Genomic DNA, 20,748 nt, shown 5'->3' on the forward strand with positions numbered 1-20,748 from the left:
TGACACTCAGACTAGCATCACACTCAGACTAGTATGACACTCAGACTAGTATCTCTACTCAGACTAGTATCTACACTCAGACCAGTATCACACTCAGACCAGTATCTCTACTCGACTAGTACCACACTGAGACTAGTATCACACTCAGACTAGTACCACCCTCAGACTAGCATCACACTCAGACTAGTATCACACTCAGACTAGTATCAAACTTTGACTAGTGTCTCTACTCGACTAGTATCACACTCAAACTAACATCACACTCAGGCTACTATCACGTTCAGACTAGTATCACACTCAGACTAGTACCACGCACAGACTAGTATCACACTTAGACTAGTATCACACTCAGACTAGTATCTCTACTCGAATAGTGTCACACTCAGACTAGTACCATGCACAGACTAGTATCACACTTAGACTAGTATCACACTCAGACTAGTATCTCTACTCGACTAGTATCACACTCAGACTAGTACCACGCACAGACTAGTATCACACTTAAACTAGTATCACACTCAGACTAGTATCTCTACTCGACTAGTATCCCAGCAGGCACATCAACGTTGTTTCAACGTTGAGAATACATTGATCCTCAACGTTGAAAATAGATTGAAAATAGGTTGTATATGAAAGTTTTTTTGACGTAGATATCCGACGTGGAATCAACGTTGAAGTTTGACCTATTATCAACGTTGAAAAAAGGTTGATCCTCAACGTTGAAAATAGATTGAAAATAGGTTGTATATGAAAGTTTTTTTGACGTAGATATCCGACGTGGAATCAGTGTTGAAGTCTAACATATTATTAACGTTGAAAATGGGTTGTTCCGTGGTTGTGTCTGGGAGGTATTACGCTTTCCTGTAAATAGACTCGCACTTCATCTTTTAACTACAATAAAGTAGCACCAAACTCCTGCATCCAGCTAAAATACCCAAAAAGCTACATGCAATAAACAGTGTTCAAACAGAAAATTGCAGTAAAAATATTTACCTGATAAAATACTTGGTTAAAATTCCACATTCAATATAATGTTCACTTAAGTTTTATGTCAGTTGGGCGTATAATTCCAAAAGAAGAAAAGAGTATTCCAAATTAAGAAAACTATTTACTGTTGTATTGTTACCTTGAAAAGGTGAAAATTGTCCCGAGAAGACATTTTTGTTCGAATTTCAGCTCTTAGACAGACCCCTGAATAAACACAATGCAATTACTTTCACCATGAAAAGCATCCAAGATGACCAGGAACTATACCTGAAGACAGCACATAAAACAAGTCACTTTTCATGAAATCTTTATGAACACACACGCACACAGAAAACGTGGTTTAATGCATAATGTAAAACATCACTCATGACATAGTCTGTAGGTGATCTCTGTTGTGCTTATAACACAATATCATCTGCATATAGCATCAAAGTGACATTTACGCCACCAATTTCAATACCACAGTTCAGATTTTTCAACACAATTACAACTCCAAAACACAATTATCAGCTCCACTTTTTCTGCCACCCTGCCTGGCGGTCAGGTGGATACTTCAGAAACGTTCCTAACTCTTTCTTGAAATTTGTTTCGATGCATTCCCCATCTCATTCCCCTTGAGATAGGACACATTCTGAAATTTTATATTGAAATACATGAATAAGTTATATGGAAGATATATTGTCTTAAAATGATTCAAGTATTTGTTTAATCAATCACTTGAAAGGTTCATTTCATTGCTGTAACTTGGCATGTGAACATATGAACAGCATCAATACAAAATATGAAGAAAAGTGTAAACAATTTATATTTTCAACCGAAGGAATGGAAGTTTTCTTAAACATTTTCAAAGAAAATCCTCAATTGCAAGTTGATTATTTAATTAGACTGTGAATTACCGGTAGGATGAATTAGACGATGCTTTACTGTCATATATTATTTGCTATGGTCATGATGAAAATGCTGCACTTGGTAATTAACTTACCAGAGATGATTGAATACAACCTTGTATTCTTAAAAGAAAACTTGCCGTTTTGCCCATCAACATTCATTCTTGACATCAAATTGTTTGACATTGTCCTGCAAAACAATGGAAGATTGTTGTCATTCTGTCAGATTTAGTTTTCTAAATAGATTCTCGGAAATGATTATTTCAAATTAATAGGAGTTGAACTGATGTAGCAATTTTGCTACCAGGAGTCATAAATTGTAACAAAAGTCATTTTACATTAAATGATAAGAAAACAAAATGGGTGGTGGTTCACAGGTCAAAGAACAAGTCTATTGTGGGAGGTCTCCCAACACCATTTGTTCCCAAACACAAGGAAGTATGGATCATGGAGTTCTGAAAACAATAATGAGCTCTCATAAGTATACAATATATTCTCTATTATCTACTCTCTCTCTCTTTGTCATTTGTACACTCATAAAACTCAGATAAATAACTTTTTTATAATTCATAAATGTTTACACTTAATCTCTTATAGGAACGCTTAGAAAATCTCTCATATAATGAATTATGTGTGCGTATTAACTATGCTTCTCTGAATCATGAACAATAAAATAATGAGATTAAACTCTACATTGCCAGAAATAATCTATCATACCATGAACAATAAGACATTGAATAACATCTCTTACAACTCCAATCTACACTCAAAAAGACTTAAATGTACTCGTAAACAAACATAGCTGGCACACGCAAATTCTTGGAAACAGTGCATCTCTGACTCTCAATTCCAAGAAATGGAAATCCTACTGTGGTGATCGGAGCTGTCAACCGGAAGTTGGAGGACTCGACGGAAAGTGCCGGAGACAGCCGATCGCCACAGCGAGTTCGTGGAAGCCATTTTGTAAGTATGAATTGCCTGTTTCAAGGGTCTACCCTAAACCGTAGATTTGGGCGCTAATACTTGCAAGGTGCGAGCCACGGCTTACTCCACAGTGATCTAGTATCGTAGTGGACACGGTGATCACTACAGTGGCGCTGTGACAACGATTCTGAGTGAGGAATTCCATTTTTCTCGCTCGGGGCATCGCTCGCTACTGTTCTGTTTTCCCGCGCTTGGGAGACCGCATGGTCTTCCACCCAAAGTGGGTGTAACAGAAATTCAGTGGGTTAAAGTATAGATATAAGGGTTTTCTAGTATCTCCGTACCTATATCGGAGAGGGGAGGACTAGTTATCGTTCTAAAAGTAGCTTAGTGGAGCTTTTTAGGGTAGTTTAGGTTACCCGCGTGGGGAGCACGCGGGCCCGGGGACTTACTGGTCACCCAGCCAGCTTCAGCTCAGCGCTGTGGTGGGGTTGCAGAGCGAGCGAGACTGCATAGCGTAGATAGAACTTATTTAGGGTCTTTCGGTGCTAGGTAGAGTAATTTCAGGGATTTAGTGTGTTTTCGTGTTTCCCAATGTTACGCTCTGTGCTGCCTGAGGGTTTCCACTGCGCATGACCGGGGAAATTCAGTGTTTACTCCGGAGGCTGTGTTGACATTTGACTTTGGATAATTCAGCGGTGAACTTGTTGCGCGAAGGACGGTGTTTTGCAGCGGATTGTGTTTATTCATGGATATATTCGTGTGTGAGATGATTCATGGATTGTGTATTTCTATGGAGGACTATTCATGGAATTTTTCGTGGGAGAAAAGTCACGGTAAGTGATGTGGAACTCATAACTTCCAAGTAGGATAGATGTCAGTGAACTTTGTAGCATGCATGTGTGGAGCTGAGCATGTATATTGTATAACGCATGTGTTGTTGCTAGGAAAGGGTATCACTGTAATTGGGGATAAATGACTCAACACCCCATCCACCAGTACTAGTACGGTGGGATAGTGACATTGATACCTAATCTCAACCGCTACTCGGTGGGATAGTGACATTGATACCTCATCTCAACCGCTACTCGGTGGGATAGTGACATTGATACCTAATCTCAACCGCTACTCGGTGGGATAGTGACATTGATACATAATCTCAACCGCTACCGGTGGGATAGTGACATTGATACCTCATCTCAACCGCTACTCGGGTGGGATAGTGACATTGATACCTAATCTCAACCGCTACTCGGTGGGATAGTGACATTGATACCTCATCTCAACCGCTACTGGTGGGATAGTGACATTGATACCTAATCTCAACCGCTACCGGTGGGATAGTGACATTGATACCTAATCTCAACCGCTACTCGGTGGGGATAGTGACATTGATACCTAATCTCAACCGCTACTCGGTGGGATAGTGACATTGATACCTAATCTCAACCGCTGCTCGGTGGGACAGTGACATTGATACATAATCCCAACCGCTACTCGGGAGGATTTGGACTCTGCTATCCCCGATCTCTACTAGAGGGAGAATAGCGACAGCTATCTGAGACACTTCAAGGTGAGGGGACCGTTCTGTGCGTTGACTTTTATCATGGCTGCCAATGTGGTACACGTGAACTTTGTGAACCCCACCGAGTTAAAACATATTGGGCTCTCCAGAGACCAGGTGGATAGGCTCATGTCAATTAGGAGCCAGGGGTATAACATCACCAGGAAGAGGTGGAGAATATGGAGGAGTTCCGTATGGATCGAGGACGCTATGTCATTACTCTCATTTACATTCAATGGGTTATTGAAGGGAGTGGCCCCGCCGCCAAATGAGGACGGGGAAAACCATGAGGTAGCCAGCGCGCTCAATGTCGAGGGTTCGACCCAGGGTGGCGACTCCGGAGGCGAGAGTGACCCCCCAGAGGAAGCCCAAGCGGGGACTGATGGTACTGGCCGGGACACGGGAGTGCCAATGGATGAGCTCAGGCAGTTGATGAGCCAGATGATGTGCACCCTGGAGGGAATAACCCGGAAGAGTGCTGCTAGGAATGAGGAGAGTGCGCAAAAAATGATGCGCACCCTGGAGGGAATAAGCCAAAAGAGTGCTGCTAGAAATGAGAGGAGTGCACACGAAATGATACAGGCTCTAGAGGGGGTGAACCAGAGGAGTGCACACGAAATGATACAGGCTATGGAAGAAGTACACCAGAGGAGTGCCACTCGAAATGAGGATAATGCCTCAAAAATATTGTGGACAATGGCCGAGATAGACAAAAAATCTGAAGACAGGCTAGATAGGGTGTTAGGCCGTATGGACAACTTTGGGACCCCGGAGGGACACCTTAGAGGTGGGCCATATGACACGGCCTCACCTAGGGCTTCCATGGAGGTGAGAGAGGACATGTTTAGGAGAGATAATATGCCTTGTTGGGGACACCAAGAGTTGAAGCGGGAGCCTATAACACCTGTTCGAGTGGAGGAGGGTCACTGGGGGTGACAACCACCCAGCTCGAGATAGAGCAACACCACTTGATGTCCGCCCGAAGAGTGAGTGGTGGGGCACACTAATGTGCAGCGCTATGAGATGGGGCAACATTAGCGAGATGGTGGATGAGAAGAATGCCAAGAGGTCAGCTGCTTATTCACCTCCGGCAGGGACCCCGAGCCAGAGGCGGGTCTGTCCCACCGGAGATGAAACAGGAGCAGACGCCCTAAAAGGGGAGCACGGGAAACGCCAGGTTCCGCAAAACCCCAGACGACAGGAGCCCCAGCCTGTAGGGGACGAGTACCACAGGAGGAGAGAGACCAAGGTCCACCTAGGGTAGGGAGGAACCAAGGCCCAAGGGCCAACGACCATACAGGACCCTCGCCGTTGTCACAACCCTGGTTAGCTACGATGGGAAGAGGCGTGAAGGCTCGCTCAAGCTCAAGTTCGAAGCTGGCCGATAGAGAAGGATGGACGGAGGAGGACAAACTCTTTCAGTTATGTTTTGCATGCGTGGGGAAGCGAGTTCCTTCTTTACCACGTGTCAAAATGAGGGACCTGTACATGCCATATGAGCAAATGATGGAGAAATTCCAAAGAGGTTTGGTATCGTGGAACCTGCCCAGGCGGCAAGAATGCTTTCCGTCCCTGAAACAGGAGCCGGGGAGACACTGGAGGCCTGGGCTGAACGTCTGGTGGCAACCTCGTCACGAGCATATCCAGGTCTGCCAGAGGACTTTGTGGAGCAAGAGACCATAACCAGGTTTTGCATGGGCTGTGAGAACCGGGATGGGGAACCTGGTGTACAATCTGAAACCAACTTCCTGGAAAGGGCCATGGATGCCGTGAGGCACTACCAACACAACTCGCACTTGCAGTACAGTAGGCGAGGCGGGAGTTGCGGGGCAATGACAGTGAGTGATACCGAGAGCAACCGAGGGAAGTGCGAGCCTCCTCAAGATAGAGGCGAACCCAATAAACAATTCACCCAGCGGTCACCGATCTGGCGAGGAGGGTGACCCTGATCGAGACTGACCTAGGAACAGTACAGAAAGAGGTCAAAGGTATCAGGTCGGAGATGACACAACTAGTACGTTCAGTGCAAGAGCTCACCGAAACAGTAAAGAAATTCGGGAAACATGAGGTCGAGGTCCCGCCACACCCAGCCCTGGGAGGTCGTCGGGTGTTTCCACTGTGGAGACCTTAACCATTTCAAGGCGGCATGCCCGAAACTGGCAGGTAATGCACCTGCAGCGGTAAAAGTGTTTCTTTGCGATGGGATCCACAGAGAAGCCTTTAAACAGTTCAAGGGCGGGTCTGTAGACCCGCATGCTCGTCCCCGCTTGCTAAAGAGACTATTGAGGGTCTATCGCCATGGTCAGCCAGATAATCCAAAGGATATAGACTGTCGGAAGAGTACAGTGTCAGCGCACTAGCGCCACAATAACTCTGGGTTAGATATTCAGGGTTTGCCCCCATGGTGGTCAGCTTCGATAACTGCATAGACTGCAGGATGGGCGAGTGTGGAGACTCGCCTCACAACAACTCTGGACTAGATAACCAGGGTTTGCCGCCATGGCCACCAGACGGGTAGAGGCCAGTAGAGTAGCACTAACGGAGTGCTACCTGGCCAGGTGGTGGGGAGACGGAGAGATGGATAGAGAGACGGATTGCCCATAGTAACCATTAATGCTCTGGATGAAGGAACCTCATACTTGATACCGGGTGACCTTCAAGGAACAGAGACCCAGGGGTAGTGGATACAGCGGCTCAGAACACTATTGTGTCTGACATCTTCTTTGAACAACTGGCAAGGATAGTTGCCCATATCCAGACCGGTGATAGTGAACAATGCAGGTCGGGATATATGAGAATGAAGGGATGATATAACAGACATGGCCCGTATTCGAATTAATGGAGTGACATACCGACAGAAGTGTTGGTAGCCCCAATAAATGACCAACTTATCCTGGGCCTGGACTTTATAGGATAGACATTGTACCAATATCAATGTGCAGCAAAGAACCATCACCATCGGCGGATGTGAGGTCTCCTATGACATTGAAGCTCAGGAAGTCTGGGTATGCAAGGTGACAGTAGCTCAAACACTGTCGTTAGCACTCTTCACACTGCCACCTCGAAATCCTGCTGTATCGATGGAACCTAAACCAATATTTAGTAGAGCCAGTGCAGGAGTGCAGCGATATGCTCTTATGTCGAGGACTTTACACAAGGGACAAGAATCCCAGTGGTGTGTCTGGTGAACACGGCCGACCACACAGTGAAGTTGCACAAGGGACAACACATCGAAATGCGTCCGAGGCAGAAGTAGCAGCCCGGGTCGGGAAGCGCCAGGCTGCTGGAAATCCTGAATGCAGGGCTGCCTTCCACTGAGGGGTGGGAGGAGACGACCTGAGAGACTCCAAGTTCGGATCACCTGAAGGGACTATTCGCCAGGTCAAAACGCGGAACTAGGACCAGCAGACCAAAATGAACTGGCTAAGTTGTTAGTGGAATTTCAGGATGTCTTTCGCATCGCATTACGACTTGGACTTAGGGACTTCACGGCCATTGAACACATCTCATCGCCACTGGTGAGGAGCCACCAGTTAAACAACATTATCGTAGAACGCCGCTGGGGTTTGCCGCCGAGGAGGAGGAAGCTCACTTGAAGAAAATGTTGGAGGCTGGGGTGATTAGACCTTCGGTGTCGGAATGGGCGTCAGCTCCGGTGCTTATACCAAAGGGTGACGGAGGGGTACGCTATTGTGTGGACTACCGAAGCCGTGAACTTAAAATGTCAGAAGGACGTTTTCCCCCTACCCTTGATAGATGAGTGTTTGGACACCTTGGCAGCCAGTCATGGTTCTCCAAATTAGATGCCAACTCAGCGACTGGCAAAGTCCGCGATCAGGAGGAGGATTGTAAGAAACGCAGGCCTTTGTTACACGATATGGACTCTTTGAACATGTGAGAATGGCGCTTGGTTGTGCAACGCCCCAGCGACGTATGCTAGAGTAATGTCTCTTATCCTCGCGCGGTCTCAGCTGGGATTGCTCTCGCCTTCTGGATGATGTCGCGGGTAACTGGCCTGGCTTGTTCCGGGACCATTTTCAGAACCTACGCGGCAGTTCTGCAGCGGTTCGGGAAATACAATTTGAAGCTGAAGCCCAGAAAATGTGAACTGTTCCAGCTGGAGATTGAATTCCTTGGGAGGGTAGTCAGCCGGAGAGGGATCCGCTGCTGAACCCTACTAGCAGGGGACCGGTAGAGAACTGGCCCAGACCAACCACTACACGGCGAGGTGGAAAGGTTCCTGGGGTTTGCCAACTACCACCGGGCTTTATCAAAGACTACTGCTAAAGACGGCAGCACCCTTTGTACGCCATAATACGGGAAAACCCGAATGGGGGGAGAGTGAGCAGGAGGAAGGTTTCCTGGACTTGAAGCAGAAGCTACTGACAACACCAAAATAGTATGCCAAACAAGGAGGACATGTTCGCCTTGGACACAGATGCCTCAGACGGCCATCGGGCTGAACTCCTGCAGATACAAAAGGTCGGGAGCGAGTGATCAGCTACGGCAGCTTCGGCCTTTAACTCCGGAACAACGGGCGGTACTCTGCAATAACCCGCAAAGCGAGCTATTGGCGGTACGCAATGTTTCACAAGGCAGTACCGGCCACTATCTTCTAGGGAGGCATTTCCGGTACCGGACGGACCATAACAGCTTAAGATGGCTAATGAATTTCAGGGCACCTGAAGGGCAGCTTGCTTCGCTGGTTAGAGGAACTGAGCCAGTACGCACTTAAGGGTGGAGCACCGCCCAGGAGCCAAACACCAGAATGCGGACGGCTTGTCCCGGTTACCGACGGCGGAGTGTGACAACTACCGGGCGATTCGGTGGAGCTCCAGGAACTCCCATGTAGTGCCGATACTGCCAGAAGGCACACCAACAGTGGGGACAGTTCCATGAAGAGGTAGACTATGTGATCCCATTGGCCCGGCCAATCTAGGACGGTCAGGGCTTTGACAGTGGGTGGAAGAGAGCAACCACCTGGATAGATTTTATCCCACCGAGAGGATGCGGTGAGAGGAGTCGGACAGAGAATCAGGCTTATACCCCTTGAAGTGAGTAGGTCTGGCGACAACCTTCTCAGTAAGGGACTCACAGTACCAGAGTGCCCACAGAAGGGGGACAAGGGGACTCTTGGGACGCCTCCGATTAAAGCACTGAAGATCGCTCAAGAGGAAGATAGCGATCTCAGACATCTACGCAGATGGGTGGACGGAGGTGAAGTACCATCAGACTCAGAACTATATTTGTCCAGCCCGGCCGCCAAGTCTTATTGGGTGATAGAGAACTATTCGAACGAAATGAGGGAGGAGTACTGGTGAGGAAGGGAATTCCAGCAGTGAATGACACTGAAAAACTGCTGATACCCAGGACTCTTACAGCGAATGGTGCTTTATCAGATGCATGACATCCCATCAAGCGACACACCTGGGGACTGACTAAAACCACTAAGGAGAGGATAAAGTTGAGAGGTACCATTGGTACGGTCGCGAACGACACCAGGGACTCATGTGTGGTCGAATGCTCCGCTTGCAAACTTCCGAAATTAAGAAACCATCACGGAAGGCCCGCCCAGCGATGACCCCATTCCATGCGGGAGCCCCACGAGAGAGGGTGCACCTGATTTTATTGGCCCATTGCCCACAAGCAGAGCAGGGAACCAACATATTCTCATGATGGTAGACCAGTTCACCAAATGGGTGGAGTGTGTGCCTCCCCGAGCCAAAAGGCAGAAGTGACAGCAAGGACAGCTGTTGAACGAATTCTTTGCACGGTTGGCTTTCCACCGATTCATACGGACCAAGGCAGGAATTCTGAGAGTCGATTGTTCCATGAAATCTGCCAGCTGTTGCAGATAAAGACAAGACGACCCCATACCGTCCCTCTAATGGACAGGAGAGAGTCTCAACCCGACACTGATGCAGATGATCCGGCTGTTACATATCCAAATCTCAAACCACATGGGATGAATACTTGCCCCAGCTGGCGGAGCCATGAGGTCCGCGAACCGCCATACCGTTACACGGCCAATCGCCTGATGCTTGCCCGGGAAGTAAATGTTCCCGCTGACTTGATGCCCGGGGTCGGACTTCCCATCAAGAAGGCTGACACCCAGTGAGTACGTGGGTCGGGCTTCGAAAGAGCAGCGATGGAGAGTGCCCATGCAGCCTCGGAATAATCTGCAAACTTCAGTGGAAAGGATGAGGGGATTACTGATTCGTGCACCGGATCTCAAGCTGCCAACCAAGGACAACCTGGTGTATGTTAGGACTTAGGGCCTGACGCCGTGGGCGGTGCAAAAGCTGTGCCCGCAGGGAAAGGACCTTACCTTATTGAGAAAAGGCTCTTCTACCCTTGTTTTGGTGACTGGGCAGCGGAGGAAGTTCACGGCTCATCATGACCCGGATGAAGTTGTGCTGGATCGGGTCCGCCCCTCGCTGGATGGAGAGAAGGAAGAAACGGAGGAGGTCCCCACTCTAGGAGGGGCGTGGATCTCACCGACAAAGGCGGAGGATCGGGAGGAAAACGGCCCGCTATTGCCACTGTCGCCAGCCGGATGACGGAGGTTTCATGCGATTGCATGTGATGGCTGCTGATGAGTGGTTTCATGGGACTTGTGTGGAGTGGCAGAGACCATGGCGGAGGCCATGGACGAACCACTCACTTCGTCCCACCTGCGGATCAGGAGCAGTGGGACCCCCGGGTGGTGCAGAGGCGTTTGATCTTCGGCGGCTAGAGGTGTGAGGCCGATGGACGATCAGATCATCCAGCCGGCTGGTTTTGGCTTTACAGGAATCCGCGATCAGACTCAAATCCAACATGGATAGAGAGAAAGCCAGAGGAAGGTTTTGGAGTGGCGGGAGAGGCCTACTCCCGGGCGACATCAGGGATGCTTGTCGGCGGACTCCAGCGAACCGCCGAGGACGGGAAGAGAGGGGTAGAGAGAGAGAGGTGGGAGTGAGGAGAGGTGGAGATGAGAGAGGTGGAGAGGAGAAAGGTGGAGAGAGGAAAGTGGAGAAGAGAGAGGTGGAGAAGAGAGAAGTGGAGTGAGGCAGGCAGGAGCCCTGCACGCTGGCAGACAGCGGAGCTATGGGGGCGGGTGGTGGTCCCGCCCACGGTGGGAGGGATGCCGCAGGTCGTCATCAGACCTCGGAGGAGATCGCCACCATGCCGGAGACGAGAGGTGGAGTACCTCAACCACCGCCACCGAAGAGCCAAGCCTCAACAGTGACCAGCCAGGCCTCCCTCAGGAGGACCTTTGGGGCCTAAAAGAACAAAGAAGGGAGGAGGAGAGATACCCCGTGGTGTGGGACCACTTGGGGCTACCAGGGGGCCGGAAGGGGCGGTTCCTGGAGCAGACCAGGGACAGGAGGGGCCCCTCATCCAGGACCAAGGGGGTCTTGGAGTCGGCACCCGAGCAGACCAGAGACAGGAGGGGCCCTCATCCAGGACCAAGGGGGGGTCTTGGAGTCGGCACCCGAGCAGACCAGAGACAGGAGGGCCCTCATCCAGGACCAAGGGGGTCTTGAGTCGGCACCCGAACAGACCAGAGAAAGGAGGGCACCCATCCAGGACCAAGGGGAGTCTTGGAGTCGAGGGTGAGCCCAGGAGGTGGAGGGTCGAGGATCCAGTTGTCCCAGTGAGAGGTGTGGGACAAGGACCTATAAATTGCAGGACCATGCCTTCTTTGCACATCTCCTCAGCTATTTCGGCCTCGGTACCACAGGATCATCCTCCCGAATCGAGATGTGCTGGACAAAATAGTGACGGCCCTTCACGGCAGCTGGCGCCCTGGATTCTGGGTCCAGGCGCAACCCTGGAGGGTTACACGAAGTTTTGGTAATCGAACGTTCAATTGTCCCCCGGATTGCACCCTCCAAGAGAATGCAATAGCTGGACTGAGGCATTTGTGTACGGCCCAGGGTTGGCGCATCCCAACCAAATTCAGCCTGGTGGCCCCTGAACTCTCCAGCGTGCCTGAAGCAATGGAGGGTGTTGCTTCATCTTCTGAACTTTGTGCCTCAGGACAAGAGGAGGGAGTTCCGCTTGCTCATGGTTTCAGTGCCCCAACATACCCGCTGGACTGCGCGGGTCCAGGCTCCCCAGGAATGGGACCAGGAACTGGTAGATGTGGGACAGGCGGAGGCCATGTGGTTGCCGGAGGATGAGGAGGTCCAAGTAGGGGGAGAAGATGAGTCCGCGGACATGGGGGCCGTCCGGAGGAGGCGAGGAAGTGTGTGGGGAGGTGGAGACATGGGAAGAGGAGCTCGTGTCTCGAAAAGTTGGGAGAAGATGAGTCCGCGGACATGGGGGGCCGCCGGAGGAAGCGAGGAAGTGTGTGGGAGGTGGAGATATGGGAAGAGGAGCTTGCATCTGAGGGGGCTGGGAGAAGAAGGGACACTCCAGGGCCAGGGGTCTCGACCATCTGATTGACGCCCACTTCCACCTGGACCGGACATGGGCGGCATCGCTTTGGGAGGGCCCCAGGGGACCACTCCCGAACTATTGGCCTCCGCGCCAGAAGTGAGTCACCCATTCGGTGAGCTGCCTGTCTGGGGGGTTGAAGTATACTGCGACCCCCCTACGTTTCCTCAGCGAATCAACAATGACCCAAGATACATCACCGCGGTCGGAATCCACCCAAAGAAGGTCGCAGGCTTGACGGACAAGGTGTTTAGGCAGATTCTTGGTTTCTGGAAGGACGCCCGATGCTTAGTGGGGGAGGTCGGGTTGGATCACTCAGTCCCGGCGTGGGAGTGGAGAGGCCAGGAATCCGCCCTGAAGGAGCTATTGCCACATGTCCCAGCCGGGCGGGTGGTAATAGTGCATGTGAGGGGACCCGCGGGAGATGAGGAGGCGGGGGCAACCCACGCCGGGCAATACAAAATCCTGAAGGGGATCTTACCGCCACAACAGCCAGTGCACGTGCACTGCTTCACGGGTGGAGAGGAAACAGTGCAGGAATGGTTAAAGGCATTCCCCCGGGCCTACTTCGGCTTCACGGGCCGGGTGCAAGGATTTAAGTCAGGCCAAGTGGCTGGTCTGAGAGCGGTGCCGGGTGACCGACTGCTGTTGGAAACAGACTCCCCACACATGCCACCCAAGGGGTATCGCGTCAACTCCCCGGCACTGCTGTGCCTGATTGGAGATATGGTGGCTGGGAAGAGGGGGATGAGCACCAAGGAGCTGCTGGTGGCTACAACTGCAAACGCCGCTCAGTTGTTCGCCTTGTAGAGAGGCGGAGAGCCCACCCCACGGGGGAGTGGGGCATGAAGGAGAATGATGAGTTGAGAGGTTTTCACCCTAAGGAGGGGGTGAAGGGGGAAATGAAGTGTGAAGAATTCTGGGTTCCTCGCCAATGGGAACGTAGGACAAGGGACATGTGGAGAACTGTGTGTCATATTCCATAGGAGGTGGAGCCCGACTATATGGTGCAAGGTACAGTTGGTGCCACCCTAACCGAGGAGTTGATTGGGGATAAGGATGTGTTGAACTGTTGGTTCCACCCGAAAGGGCGGGTGTGATTCCGAGGAGGGGGCTGGGGATCACCCGCTCATGTGAACAATCTGATAAAGGGATGGACCCTGGAACCTGGAGAAACAGGGAGTGGTTTCTCCGGGTGGGCATTCATAAGGAGACCCCCCCATTGGGGAAAGTTAACACGGGGGGTGTGATGGCGTTGTTCCGCGGGAAGGGGCCTATAAAACAGGGAGGGATGTGGTGATCGGAGCTGTCAACCGGAAGTTGGAGGACTCGACGGAAAGTGCCGGAGACAGCCGATCGCCACAGCGAGTTCGTGGAAGCCATTTTGTAAGTATGAATTGCCTGTTTCAAGGGTCTACCCTAAACCGTAGATTTGGGCGCTAATACTTGCAAGGTGCGAGCCACGGCTTACTCCACAGTGATCTAGTATCGTAGTGGACACGGTGATCACTACACTACTCTATTTGACCAAAGGGGTGACAGGTGGCCAAAACATATTGAAATGTAGGTCATACACTGAAAATAACTCTGATTTAAAACACTACAAATATACACCTTCTCTCTAATATACTCGATAGATGATCTTAACAAGGGAACATGTACATAAAACGCTGATATCTAACAACACCTGTACTTCAATTAATGGACTCTTCCAAATCTCAGTATGTTTCACTGCACACATATTAGATTGCAAATAATGAAAAACCTACCCTTTGACAATAATAAAAAACATCATATTCAAATTCTACAGCTGACCAAATACCCGAAGAGTGTTTCCAGCAATAAACATCTCTTTGTATCTATAAATGTATGACTTCTGTCCTCTCGCGTGCTATCTTGCATCCAGCTGTTTACGGCGAAAAACAATATGGCGCCAAGCAAGGGAGTGCTCATTAAACTAAACATCTCCGGGAGAAATCATTGTCATTTTTTTCTCTTAAATTTTAAACCTTATATATATAAATGAAAATAAAGACCAACTATTATCACCAAAAAGACCAAACATTATCACAAATATTCAAAACAGGTGGTAATGAAAGAGCATTATCATCTTTCTCTTAAACTTTGTGGTGGATGGATATACTGGAAACAAGTGAAATGTTAAAACGTGTTACCTTAGCCTTGTCCTTTATGTGATCCACAAAATTGTTGCCACCCAGTCTTCGAAGATGAGATTTCTGCAAAATTCCATTAAAATAATCTTATTTCATAATTAAATGTTCCTTACATTAAAATTACTTCTTTTGTATGTAAGATTTTAACCTTTAAGAGACATGAATTATCATATCCCTTCCAAACAAGTGTAAGAATGAAAGACTGTGGGTGCAGTTTTGTTAATTGTCTCATCAAAGAATCATTAGTGAAGTTACACTTTTGTAAATAAATAAAAGTTCAAATAAATTATATACAATTTCATCCTTAACAAAGACTTTCACAAGACATTTTAAAGTGAAAAATTTTCGTTGCATTTCCTTACGCCATTCTCCACCACCCCTCACCCCAATAATATACATATGTTGACACAGGTTCAGGGCGTGCTCAATGCATCATTTACTGATAGATCTATTCAAACGAACAAATGTTCATAATAATGGGATGCAATATAAAATGTTGATTAATCCTATCCGAATTTGTATAGTGTATAGCTGCCCTTAGGGACCGTTCATAATGTATGGCTTTGGGGTGATGTTGATTTTATGTACAATGTGAATTACATCCCCGCCTAAAGTGTATGAGTATGTACAGAATAAGAGACGGCCAACCCTGCATGTCGTGTACATTATCTATGACGCCCTCTCCTTCCCATAATTTCTAAACATAGTGCGTACAAAATGCTGACCCCTTAGCTCCCCTGAACAAAATGGGTGACACCCCCACCCACCCTCCAACCCTTACAATCAACACCCCCACCCGCAGCCATATATTTAATTATGAACGGTTCCTTATATTGATGTACTTCATTGATTATTTGAAAATGTATATTTGCAAAATTCAGATCAGGTGATGGGTACGAAAGGAAATCTTATTCGATTCTATAATAAAATGCCAAATATATGCATGCAAATATATTGAAAAATAACAAAACAAGTTCATGGAAAACACAGGCTTCCACTAAATTTTGAGAAACATGTACATACCGGTAACCTTGTGAGATAAAAACATGAGCCCTAATTCGGAGTTTCTTGCTACTGCTAGATTTAAACGGCATTCCTACGTTTCCATTATACATGAAGGACATACTTTTACCAAATAAACACCAGCATGCCGTGAAGATGGTGAAAATAGAACGATATTGCGTTGAACTTCGCCAAAGTGAACTGACAACGATCAGCTGCCTTTGCGCGCGATAATTGTGCGCATGTCCGGATATGGCCAAACGAGGCGATCGGAAGGTCAACATCTGGCTTGTGTTTGAAAGCAAATTGTCGGGAATTATACAATTTTCACAGTTTTGTGGGAAAATCAAAATGTAATGCAATTTGATAACTGATGACTTTATACCTAAAACTGCGATTTACGTAATATTTCCGTCCGTTGATCGATGCACAATCAAATAATATATAAGATTATATCTGTCACTAGCTCGATCTTGATCTTTTATGAAAATAATGTTCCGAAATGATAGTTGCTAAGTTGGATACCTATTACCAATATGAATTATGTATCAAATTTGCCAAGGAAACAATTAGTTGACATTTTGTTGGTTCCTTACGTTGAAACAACGTTGACAACTAAACGAATCTCGACTAACTTTCTTTAGTCGCATGATAAACGTTGAATCAACGTTTATGAAAGGTTGATCAACCAAACAACCAAAATTCAACGTTGATTCAACGTTGATTCAACGTTGTGTGCCCGCTGGGATCACACTCAGGCTAGTACCACGCACAGACTAGTATCACACTTAGACTAGTATCACACTCAGACTAGTATCTCTACTCGACTAGTATCACACTCAGACTAGTACCACGCACAGACTAGTATCACACTTAGACTAGTATCACACTCAGATTAGTATCTCTACTCGACTAGTATCACACTCAGACTAGTAATACGCACAGACTATTATCACACTTAAACTAGTATCTCTACTCGAGTAGTATCACTCTCAGGGTAGTTCACACTCAGACCAGTATCACACTCAGACAAGTATCTCTACTCGAGTAGTATCACTCTCAGGCTAGTACCACGCACAGACTAGTATCACACTTAGACTAGTACCACGCACAGACTAGTATCACACTCAGACTAGTACCACGCACAGACTAGTATCACACTCAGACTAGTACCACGCACAGACTAGTATCACACTTAGACTAGTATCTCTACTCGAGTAGTATCACACTCAAACTAGAATCACACTCACACTAGAATCACACTCAGACCAGTATCTCTACTCGACTAGTATCACACTCAGACTACTATCACACTCAGACTAGTATCATGCTCAGACTCACTCAAAAGTGCATATCACGTTGCTCATACAAAATATAATCTATATTGCGAATAAGATTCACAGGAAAACCTGGCCCCAAAATGACCTTACAGGTAAATGGACATGATTAGCGATACATGTTGAGTACTGCGTCACAAAATGAACCTTGTCATTAAAGTTATTTTTTTAACAACTGCTCTCAGAGGTAATCCTACCAACACCGAAGGATACACATGCTTCTTACACAAAGTGCTTCCATTCATGTTGATCAATGTTTGTGTTTAATAGTTCTGTTTTGTACAATAGATGACTTTTATATTTTAATAATACAACCCCCACAACCGTTGAAATAATAATTCATAAAACTCATCCACGATTTCATCACACGCTTAAACATGCAATAGCATTGTATCTTAGTTTTATGCCTGATATGAGGTTTTGTTGTGTGTAGAATTACAAGCCCCCACTAGGAAAGGACATTCCTATTGACTTCCGTATCCAGTTCCTCAAGAATGCTCCCAACCCACGTGGAGTCCTGAGGGCCAAAGGTAAAGGATGGGTACTGTATGAAGCAGTCCTGACATAAAAAAGGAATGTTGACTGTGTTGGTACCACTGCTTACATCAGTTACATAGATACATAGTTCAACCTTCAGCACAATGATTTCAACGATCGTATGATGTACTGCTCAGTGTACATCTGACAGGTTAATACATCATGTGTATTCATTTAATCGTGGTTATGGCAGTTGTCGTTTACATACATCCACCAGAAATCTATGGTATCAGCAGAGTATTGAACGATTTCCAATGTATGTGTGTTTATGAACTAACTATAAGGTGAGGTGAGGTGAAATTGGGTTTTACGTCGTGCTTGAGAATAGTTCGCTCATATGACGACGTGCATGCGTGTGTATGTGTATGTGCGGCTGCTTGTACTAGCCCAGACTGAAGCTGGTTTTATAGTGCTTGCCCACTGAGGTACCATGCTGCAGTGAAGCATGAATACCCCACTCAGACACATTATACTGACTCCAAGCCGACCAGTCCTTATTATACCCATTAATGCCGAGCGCCAGGCTGGGATCAACAAGAACCATATTTTAACGTCTTTTGGTATGACGTGGTCGGGGATCGAACCCGCGACCTTCCGCTCTCCGGGCGGACGCTCTAACCACTACACCACGGAGGCGGTCAGCTAACTATAAAATAGTGCTGATAACAAGTGTTCGCGAATACTTCCTCAGCAGTGACACTCGTCATTAACACATGCAGAGTCGAAACAATTCTTCAACTGCAAAAGATACTGCACAAATGAAAATAGACACAGCATTTTTTTCGCTGGAACTGTTTTCTTCTTAGGCCTAAACTTTATAACCGTGCTCGAGAAACAATCGAGCATGGGTCGCATGACGCTCTATTTAATTTTCTTAGAAAGAACATTGACTTGTATCAGAATCTTGTGTTTAGATGCATGATTATGTTTTAACCAGCGTTTAAAATTCCTGCCTGCCCGACCGTCCGGAACGGTGTATTTACATCTCGGACGGTCAAATTTCAAAAAGTTGCCTGTCCGGTGGTCTGGTAGATATTTTTACCCCTAAGAGTAAATATTTCATAATATCTGACAGGTTTTCTTGTCGTCAGTTTGAGGTGTTTAAGGTATGATGATAATTATGTTAAACTACTTACGATTGGACAGTTCATGTTACGATAACCAATCACAATCATGTACTTTCAGTTAACCTAAACTCGGTGCATTGCCTGTTAGTGCTATGTAGTTCATTGCGATGCCTACCAACAGTGAATGGAGCTTGCGCGAGTTGGAAATGGCAGTCACAGTTTTTAATTGTTGAAATCCGGACAGTCAAGTTTGTATCCGGACTGGTAATTTTTTTTTAAGTTACCAGTCCGGCTGTCTGGCTTGGAATTTTGGAGTTTTAAACACTGTTTTAACAGATTCAGCTGTAAGTACATGCAGCCATGATGATTTGTCAACATGTGAATAAGTGTCCATGGTACATGGAAGAATGTACTGAGTTGATGAGCAATCAAAGAACAGCTACCATGTAACGTGTGTATGCTCACATTACAGTAGATTACGGGCACAAACTGGCTCACCTACACCCTGTTCATATTTTTCTGAAACAACCATAGAAACCTGCCTTTAATTTGTGTCTCCATACATTATGATGGTGTTCCGTTTCAGCTGTAGGCGAGCCGCCCCTGTGCATGGCTGCATCAGCGTTGTTTGCCGTAAAACATGCCATCGAGGCTGCCAGAAAGGAAATATCGAAGGACGTATTCTTCCCATTGGGTATAAATCATTACAGTTATTAACCCTATGCGAACTCTTTAAGCATTGATACTGTTTCGAATTTCAAATGATGGTGCCCTTTCTTTAATCCAAAATTGAAAGCGTCCAGAACAAAAACCATCCATACATAGTATCTGTGGATTGAAGTCAGCAATCCTGCATCTACAACATGTGAAGTAAAGTAGCCCAATGGTTAAAGCTTTTGCTCATCACGCCGTAGGCCCTTGTGCAATACATTATGGGTACAAGGCGTGAAGCCAATTTCTGGTGTCTTGCTAGTTGACATTGCCGGAACATTGCAAAAAGCAGCGTAAAACGACTCAGCGACGTCAGCAACTCACTGTTACCGAGCAAGTGAATTAGTTTAGTTTTACCCCGCTTTTAGCAATATTCCAGCAATAGCACAGCGGGGTACACCAGAAATTGGCTTCACATTGTACCCATGTGGGGAATCGAACCCGGGTCTTCAGCGTGACGAGTGTTACCAATCAAGACTTCATCAAACTGTTATCTTTGCAGATGGTCCAGCCACGGTGGAAGCTATTCAGACAGCATGTCAAGTTGACAGCTCACAGTTTGTGTATGGGACATAGTTACACATGTCCATCAGCAGACCACAGGGCCTTGTTCATCTGATGTAGGACGCGCTCAAAAGGAGTGTGGAGCCAGGAGGGCTATGTGAAGCTTCAGAGGAGGACTGTGGGAACGTACCTATGAGCTATATTTATCTGCCATCCACGATGACTGGCAGCCGACGTGTGGAGCTCATATGTGCCTACCATATGATACAGATCATCCACATCACTTAGTTTCATTTAATGTTAAACTACAGTTTGATATTTCAAGTGCTGAATTACATGAACACGTAACTCAATACTCAACATAGACATATCTGTGGAGTATCAAGGTGACATCTATGTACAGCAAACTTTTACTCATGTTGCATCCAAAGCTGTATTACACTTGGACATCCAATCGTTGTATATCATTAAGAATCCATTGTTATTAGCAAATCGGAGATTACGCGCAATAATATATTTTGAAATATATTTGGAAGTGATACTATTTTCTTTAATCCACTGAGTTATCATGTTCACGAGGTGACATACTTCAATACTTCCATGACAATAGATATATGTCTTCACTCGTCC

At 47.0% G+C, this 20,748-nt stretch overlaps 1 protein-coding gene across 3 annotated transcripts in view; it reads left to right on the plus strand.

Annotated features, from left to right (window-relative positions):
• Positions 1-20,388, plus strand: part of LOC124268730 (xanthine dehydrogenase-like) — a 103,077-nt gene extending 82,689 nt beyond the window's left edge. The window contains exons 33-35 of one of the 3 annotated variants that reach the window (XM_046703757.1): positions 17,733-17,829; positions 19,490-19,597; positions 20,117-20,388. In XM_046703757.1, the coding sequence (XP_046559713.1) occupies positions 17,733-17,829; positions 19,490-19,597; positions 20,117-20,190 (279 nt within the window). In that variant the 3' untranslated portion in view covers positions 20,191-20,388. The remainder of the gene's footprint in view (positions 1-17,732; positions 17,830-19,489; positions 19,598-20,116) is intronic. The other 2 variants (XM_046703759.1, XM_046703758.1) reach the window with 2 other exon arrangements.
• The last annotated feature ends 360 nt before the right edge of the window (positions 20,389-20,748 follow it).

Source organism: Haliotis rubra, unplaced genomic scaffold (assembly GCF_003918875.1).
Source record: "Haliotis rubra isolate DU_JTF1 unplaced genomic scaffold, ASM391887v1 Scf14, whole genome shotgun sequence".
In the NCBI taxonomy this organism is placed as follows: Eukaryota; Metazoa; Mollusca; class Gastropoda; order Lepetellida; family Haliotidae; genus Haliotis; species Haliotis rubra.